This window comes from Haliotis rubra, unplaced genomic scaffold, assembly GCF_003918875.1.
Source record: "Haliotis rubra isolate DU_JTF1 unplaced genomic scaffold, ASM391887v1 Scf1506, whole genome shotgun sequence".
In the NCBI taxonomy this organism is placed as follows: Eukaryota; Metazoa; Mollusca; class Gastropoda; order Lepetellida; family Haliotidae; genus Haliotis; species Haliotis rubra.
This window is the reverse complement of record NW_025765455.1, coordinates 14880-23766: the sequence shown is the minus strand read 5'-3', so window position 1 is coordinate 23766 and position 8887 is coordinate 14880. Positions and strand designations below refer to the sequence as shown.

The 8887-nt window shown below is 36.4% G+C and overlaps 1 protein-coding gene across 2 annotated transcripts; it reads left to right on the top strand.

The window, feature by feature from the left end:
- The first annotated feature begins 423 nt into the window (after positions 1 to 423).
- On the top strand, positions 424 to 5876 carry LOC124270304. 2 transcript variants are annotated; one of them, XM_046705346.1, is made up of 5 exons: positions 424 to 550; positions 2428 to 2482; positions 4491 to 4602; positions 5137 to 5242; positions 5658 to 5876. In XM_046705346.1, the coding sequence occupies exons 2-5, from the start codon at positions 2452 to 2454 to the stop codon at positions 5730 to 5732; spliced, it is 324 nt and encodes a 107-aa protein (XP_046561302.1). In that variant the 5' UTR covers positions 424 to 550; positions 2428 to 2451; the 3' UTR covers positions 5733 to 5876. The 2 variants fall into 2 exon arrangements, with proteins under 2 accessions (XP_046561302.1, XP_046561301.1); XM_046705345.1 differs by lacking the exon at positions 424 to 550 and adding an exon at positions 747 to 1672.
- The last annotated feature ends 3011 nt before the right edge of the window (positions 5877 to 8887 follow it).

Here is an 8887-nt window from a genome sequence, read left to right as displayed (position 1 = left end):
AATGGTCTTCACAGACTGAACCCATGTGGCGAATCGAATCCAAATCGTCGTCATAATGACCGAGCGCTTCAACACAAAGACTACCCTACCACCCATCTATCAACTGGACGACAGAAATAACCTGTATTATGGAGAAAAGTATTATGAAACTATATTCCTGGTTTCTCAATAATGTCCAATTTTCCTGTGTTTGTACATGGCTCCATTGATTCTGGTTAACATTAACATATTGCTCACGAGCTCATTGTATGCTGTGACGTTTATAGACACCGCAAAACAAAGAACGCCCATATTGGTCAGCACCACAAATAGATACCTATCAAGAAAACCATGTGATCACGTTCCAGCTCATTCTCACGTGACAGTGACGTCATGTTGACGGGGCTGAGTTGGCATCGAGTTAAGACGTAAATTCTATAATATTCTAGGAATCATTTGCATTTCAATTGAAAAAACCCACTCCAGTTCCAGGAATTTTGAAGAGAGATTCCACTTACATATTTGAATATTTGGGATATAGTTTATCACACTGCGGTAAAGGAGTCGACAGGTAGGACACTTTAGTTTTTACAGTTCGATTTGGTATATTTTAAGCAGAACAATGAACTACATAAACAGTAAAATGTAATCAGTGTTATATTACAGGGAATGTGTGAAACCAGGGATTTCATGTAATTCTTAAAAGAGTCAGCCATTTCGTGAAATCACTGTGACCCCCAGGGATTTCATGTATTCTCAAAAGTTTCAAGGGATTTCATGAAACCCCTGCCAGCTTTTATTGAAATATAGAACACCAAGTTTATCATGCGCGTACAGAGTATATGCTGATAAGTTTCATTTGTTGGGACAAGATAGACTGTTATGACACCGCCGGCTATTACACTTCAGTCCTGCTTTAAAATATTACAACGTCTCGATTTACATTGGTTAGAACTCCAGTTACAGTTCTGGAAACACACCAAAATTCGACTTGGAAATTACAGCAGTCCGGAGAGACACTTTTTTTTGTTAATTTGTATTTTTATTCATTCAAATCAATTGATACAAATATACAAAATACATAATGCAACAGAACTAGTACACAATAAGACAGACGTTCATATGGGTAGGCATTACACATACTAGAAATTTCATTAATATTACACAGTATTAATTACCCAAAGATTAGTTGCGCTAGGATTTAGTCTTATTCCTAGACTATCAAAATACCCATTATGCCAGTCAAGCTTAAGATCCTGGCATAAAATGATGCCGCGACCTGCCATTCAGCCTATCCAAACTGCTTTAGTTTTATCTATATTTATTCTTAAACCAGGCATTTTGTTAGAAATTTTTGAGAGTGTCAATTGCTGAGGTCACATTAATTTCACGAAATCACTGACTCTTTTAGGGTTTAGTGAAATCCCTGGTTTCACACATTCCCTGTAACACATATATGTATACTCTATTTTCCAATGTGATGTTTTAATAAGCGCGAATAAACAATTCTAATCTTTGTCACTAACACATTTTGTATTTTAGAATGTATATCCTTCAAAATACTGCAAGATGCTTTTTTTATTTTATAAACGATGATGAAGAAACCAAACTGAGCGTCTTGCATGTACACTGTTTGAAGTGAATTTTAAATTGAAAAAAGTTACTGGATAAAAGCCACTAACCGAGATAAATGGTAAGAATTTTTGCGGAAAGGATTATGATACTTTGAACCACAATATGATCAATTAACACCTTCCATGCGACGTTCGCTTACATTCATAACGACTAAATGATTATTCCTATATATCCTTAAACCACCTTTGTATTTTTATTTGACCTTTTTAAAGAAATGGCAAAATGTGATTGTCACAAATCTAGAATGTTTGTTATTTAACACTAACATCGGGGTAAAGGCGTGACGAGCATACGTATCGATGATTTATGATGTATTGGAAGTCCCTGCTATTGCGTAATTCATGTTGCTCTTGTTAAAGCGTTAGTGATATAAACAGTCTAAGAATACAACCACGTCATTACTTTTCTATTGCACAAGTGACGGGGGCTGTTTGGATGGATATTATTTATGACATAACGACATGTACAGTTATGACAGAAATGCATCGAAGTTATTTCAGCTGTAAATTTCTCTGCTGTAAAGTTCCTGCTCGTAGAATAAATTTTTCATCAACAAAATCAACGTAAAAGTAAACCTAACAAAAACTGGCCATAAATGTGAAATGATTGTTAGGATAATAAATTCTTGGATAGGCTGAGGTTAAAATACTGGAAAATAATTTCTGATTATGGCAAAGTTTTATTCAATGACTTTAAATCAATAATATGTCTGCACAAATCCCCCGTAAAGTTAATTTGCATATTAAAAACTAAACGCTTTACACAGAGTTAGAGTTTTAGATTATATTATGTACCATTGGTTTTCACTTCCAGGTCCAAACCAGTACTTTTACAGAAATGGCAACTGAACAGTATGAACCGCTAAATGGTAAACTATTTTTTGTTTCCACACTAATGATAGTATTATTGTTATATCCTACACTAATGATAATATCTCGTCACGATATGGCCTAAATATTGCCGATGTGACGTTAAATATTATCTCACTCACTATTGTCATATCATACACTAACGGTACTATTAATATTTTATCCTACGCCAAAGGTAATACAATTGTTATATCCATCGTTAACGGTACTATTTTTGTTATATCTTACATTAACGGCAAAACCATTGATTCATATCTCACGCTAATGGTGATATTGTTGTCATATCCTCCACTAATGGTAATATTGTTGTCATATCCTACGCTAAAGATAATATTGTTGTCATATCCTACGCTAAAGGTAATATTGTTGTCATATCCTACGCTAAAGGTAATATTGTTGTCATATCCTCCACTAATGGTAATATTGTTGTCATATCCTACGCTAATGGTAATATTGTTGTCATATCCTACGCTAATGGTAATATTGTTGTCATATCCTACGCACTAATATTGTAATATTGTTGGTAATATCTTCATATCCTCCACTAATGGTAATATTGTTGTCATATCCTACGCTAAAGGTAATATTGTTGTCATATCCTACGCTATTGGTAATATTGTTGTCATATCCTCCACTAATGGTAATATTGTTGTCATATCCTACGCTTAAGGTAATATTGTTATCATATCCTACGCCACGCTAATGGTATATCCTACGCTAAAGGTAATATTGTTGTCATATCCTACGCTAAAGGTAATATTGTTGTCATATCCTACGCTAATGGTAATATTGTTGTCATATCCTACGCTAATGGTAATATTGTTGTCATATCCTACGGTAATGGTAATATTGTTGTCATATCCTGCAGCAGTGTAATATTGTTGTCATATCCTCCACTAATGGTAATATTGTTGTCATATCCTACGCTAATGGTAATGTTGTTGTCATATCCTTCGCTAAAGGTAATATTGTTGTCATATGCTCCACTAATGGTAATATTGTTGTCATATCCTCCACTAATGGTAATATTGTTGTCATATCATACGCTAATGGTAATATTGTTGTCATATCCTACGCTAATGGTAATATTGTTGTCATATCCTCCACTAATGGTAATATTGTTGTCATATCCTACGCTTAAGGTAATATTGTTGTCATATCCTCTACTAATGGTAATATTGTTGTCATATCCTACGCTAAAGGTAATATTGTTGTCATATCCTTCGCTAAAGGTAATATTGTTGTCATATGCTCCACTAATGGTAATATTGTTGTCATATCCTCCACTAATGGTAATATTGTTGTCATATCCTACGCTAAAGGTAATATTGTTGTCATATCCTACGGTATTGGTAATATTGTTGTCATATCCTCCACTAATGGTAATATTGTTGTCATATCCTACGCTAAAGGTAATATTGTTGTCATATCCTACGCTAAAGGTAATATTGTTGTCATATCCTACGCTAATGGTAATATTGTTGTCATATCCTACGCTAATGGTAATATTGTTGTCATATCCTACGCTAATGGTAATATTGTTATCATATCCTACGCTAATGGTAATATTGTTGTCATATCCTACGCTAATGGTAATATTGTTGTCATATCCTCCACTAATGGTAATATTTTTGTCATATCCTACGCTTAAGGTAATATTGTTGTCATAACCTCCACTAATGGTAATATTGTTGTCATATCCAATTGTTGTCATATCCTACGCTAATGGTAATATTGTTGTCATATCCTACGCTAATGGGTATACTGGTATATCCAGGACCATGCAACGATAATGTTAAGTCCTCCACTATTAATATTGGTATACCCTTCACTAATAGTAATATTATTGTTATTTACAACACTAGTGGTGATATTACTGTTATCCCCTCTACCAGTGGTAATATTACTGATGTAATGGTACAGTTATGTACTTTCGTGGTTTATATTGTTCGGTTTGAACGTTTCTAATTGAACCTAGAATCAGCATCTTTTCTGAAATTGTTTCAGTTCAAATTGATGAGGAGTCCGCGGGATGCTGCTCCAGCACCAAGTACTGTGTTTTACGGTACCCCATGAATGGCAAGAGTAATCCATCTTGGACCATAGTTCAATTTAACGGGTATGCAATTATATGTATAGCTCGACATCGGATGTTTTGTTAAATTGTTTTTAAATGAGAAACATCATTTGCTTTCTGAAGTGTGATTGCAAACATGCTGATTTGATAGAACCACAAGCTTGCTGAAGGTGGCTTAAGGGGTCGTTAGGTGTTCGTGGAGCTGTTTCACGAACACCTGGTGTCCACACTGATAATCGTTGACCCATTCACATCATTTGCATTATTCTATTTCCTATATTTACACCCAGTGGGATATGGACCCGTGAGTATCCGGACTAGAAATAGTCTTCAGAATCCCATGCTTGTCGTAAGAGGCGACTACAGGGATCAGATGGTCAGGCTCGCTGACTTGGTTGACACATCGTATCCCAATTGATAGATTGATGCTAATGATGCTGATCACAGGATTGTCTAGTCCAGATTTTATTATATAAATTCATTGTTAGGGTAACGGCACATGCACTGAAATGAAACACAATAGTGTCTTTTGTTCCGCCTCACACCTGTTACGTATATGTATTTCTTTCTACTTAGTGAATACAGAGTCGAATTCACCGCAAAGGGAAATGGGAAGACATATTGTCACAGGTCAGGCCCCTTCTCCCGTGCAATCCAGCAACTGATGGAAAATAAAAAGACGGTTCGTATTGGTTACATACGCCTGTAATACGTATTGCATATGCATATTGAAATAAATGCTATTACTCATAAGATATTTGCTTGGTATGTTGTTAATATTTCAGCTATATGGTAGCGGGCTGTAAATAACCGAGTCTGGACCAAACGATTCAGTGCGCATTAATGTACGCAATTGGGTTAAGATGACATGTGTCATCCAAGTCAGCGAGCCTGACCACCCCATCCCGTTAGTCGCCTCTTACGACAAGCATGGGCTACTGAACCCCAATTCTAACCAAAATTTTCACGGATTCATAAGAAGTAAAAATTATATCATTTTCGTGATAATGGCAATAATACCTTATGGCTAGGGGATGTTTCTACTGTGAATTGTTAGAATGATATGGTATACTGCAAAGATTTTTGTTTGGTTGCAGAGTTTCACCAAAGACGACTTCGAGGTGAGGATTGCGAAAAACTCGTCGGTCGACTTAGGCAGATATTTTCTATAACTGGCCAACAACGGAAGACTTAGATTGTCGTCGTCGCAAGACTGAAAACCTTTGAACTGTATGCTGTACTATCGGTTAAATTCAACGTTATGTTTGAATTTGGGAGGATGGTGTTGTAGAATGCGGACTTGAGACACTGTCAGTCGAGGAACATTGTGTTTTAATACCTTTATATCAAGAGTAGTAAAATTTGAATCAATACTGCTGATGTTGCTTGAAGCATGCTCTGTGTTAGTTAAGCTAAATGGAGTCCATGTGTATTGTTTCTCTTAGATATTTCCAGTTGATTTCACTTTATGATTCAGTTTCAGTTTTGCTCTTTTGTGGTGCCTTGGGTTAAGGGGCGGTCAGGTAGTCGAGTAGTTAAAGCGTTCGCTTGTCACGCCGGAGACCCTAGTTCGATTCCCCACAAAGAGTACAATATGTGAAGCCGTTTCTGGTGTCCCCATTGTATTGTTTATCACACAGGTTAAGTGGTGGTCAGGTAGCCTAGTGGTTAAAGCGTTTGCTCGTCATGCCAAAGTCCGGAGTTCGATTCCTCATTTGGGTAAAATGTGTTGAACCCATTCTTTGTACCCGCCGTGTGATGTAGCCGGAATATTGCTAAACCTGGCGTAAAACCATACTCACTCATCTTTTCATACACAAGCATCACTGATCATGTTTGAAATTAGTTACATAACCTATAGTCTGTTTGCAGTGAAAACGTACCGAAGAATTTCACTTTAAACAAAACAGTAAAAATCGAATAAAAGTGAAATTAAGATAGCGAATACTCATAAATTTACCTTGCCAATTGACCATTTAAATATCAGAATTTTATTTAGCTTAGGATAAAAGTTGCTTAACAAACGATCATAGTTTCAGATCCCTATTATTGGTTTGTATTACAAGGAGGTATGCACATTAAAATGGCACCGAGAACAAGTAGGGTTGGTCTAAGTTAACGCTCATCACGTACTGCATGTGCATTTTGTTTCACTGTTCCAACTACTGTGTTTACTCCCTTGTAATACAAAACCAATAATAAAGGCGATTTGAATCTATGATCGTTTGTTCTTTATCCTAAATGAAATAAAAATTTTGAGATTTAAATGTTCAAAATGGCAAGGTAAAATCATGAGGATTCGCAATCGTAATTCACTGTATTGATTTTACTTTTGGTTTAAAGTGAAATTCATCGTACGTTTTCACTAGCAAACTAAGCTATATAATGAGCTCCGCTTTGCTTATCTATAGTATAAAGCGCTTGAGATAAAAACATAAGACGTGGTCAAATGTCCATTTCTTCCCAAGCTTAGGTAACTCTTGTCCATATGTTATATAGTCAAAAGGCTTCAAAAGTACTTAATAATAGTCACAGAAAATGCCTACATCTTGATTTTTGTGTGAAGAGGTAATGCACTTGAAACAAAATGAAGTGTATTGAATACGTAAGGCAAGAGTGAGGACGTAGGCAATCGGAGAATGATGCTTCCAATCACGAAATCATCTGTCAAAAACACTGTTTATGCTTTCTGTGATAGGACTGATGTTTAGTACAGAACAGAACAGAACAAGTTTGTTTATAAAGACATGAGCTCACAAAGCCCCTCGTCAACGTTACATGTAAAATAAATTTTACATTCAGAGCAAGAGGCAGGACATTTCAAAATTAACTTTAGTATGAACTTTGCTTTATGATTTTATCTAGACACAACTGAGAAATCTTATTAGAGGGTAGTCACAATTGAAAAATAAATAAAAGGTTTATTACAGGTTATGTCAGTAACAAAGCTTGTGTTTGTTAATTGTTGTCTGTTTGATCGACAGGGTATGAATGTATATGACGGTGATTAGAAGCTCTAGTCCTTCAACATTTGCTTCTGGGGTTATTGAGGTCATCTCAGATTCCGATTCACATTGCCGACATGGAACGACTTTACCTAGTCAAGTGCTTGGTCCTTTTGAACTACAAAACCGGTCACAAGTACATATCTGTTCATTTGAGCGATGCTGAGCTTGATACAAACAGATGAGACATTTTATAAAAGTATTCAAACTTCAAATATCGAATTCACATTCAATTCTTATTACCGAGGTTTTCTTTTCACTGTAGATATAACTGTACTAAGGTATATATAATACTAAAGATGGTGGTCTCTTTAAACATTCAAACATTTAACAGAACGCATACTCCTCTTCTCAATTTACTTTAACTCAAGAGGTGAATCCTTTGTGATACCCCCACTGACTTTGCTGTGTATGACAGGACTGAATGAGAGGTGGTGAAGCTTAGTCTCTCACAGGACACCCACTACTGTTGGATTCATACAATTTTCTAAACAATTTATGCACGCTACGCTACCCCGACATTTTATTCAACAAGGACGTGAATGACACACCACCACCATGGTCCAGCATCAGTGAGTTATTGCATACGGCTGTCGCCGTGAAAAGCAGGTCAGTTCAATACTGCAGTAAAGCTGAACTATGATATATGTGATTAATTATTTTTTAAGGTCAATGCGAGTGCAGATTTAAATTCTCGAGTCGGCTTTTTTGTGTCGAAAGTCCGGTCTTATCGAAGTAGGAGGTCATTTCGCGTTTAGTTGTTTACATTCTTTTCAAGGTCAACGCGTGTGTGGATTAATCTCGGCAAATTATACAATTAAACACACAGTTGAGTCGAACTTTCATATGCCAGAATTTACGGATGTGTCGAACGTCCTTTTCTCGAAGTAAGAGTTTGGTCCCTGCTTATTCCTTCCTAGGTTATGTGGCGTTTATACCGAACCTGAGATAACTCGAATCAATCACGTGGGTCACTTCAACCACGACACAAAGTGTGATGACATAAGGGATAGGCCCAGCCTTTACTTCGACACATCGGTGTTTGAGTGCTATTGTACCGCCTTTATTAGTGCTGACGGTTGGTCATCGCATTCATAGAACATGGTACTAATCTCACACATTAGTGCATTGAGCAGTCCCAGGTGCATGGTTAAAAATGAGTCCATGTGGGTCGTAGCTAAGCGATGAGTAAACACATCAGCTGAATATATTGCAATGTCACCGTGTACCTGACAGCTGAATGACACAATTAATTCGTCTACGTACTGAATATTGATCGCTTGTGCAAGGGAAAATACGTCTACGAACAGATTAGACAGCCC

Coding starts and splice junctions, on each gene's coding strand:
- LOC124270304 (XM_046705345.1), top strand. Junction 4,603..5,136: donor ACCATAGTTCAATTTAACGG/GTATGCAATTAT, acceptor CTTTCTACTTAG/TGAATACAGAGTCGAATTCA. Junction 5,243..5,657: donor TGATGGAAAATAAAAAGACG/GTTCGTATTGGT, acceptor GTTTGGTTGCAG/AGTTTCACCAAAGACGACTT.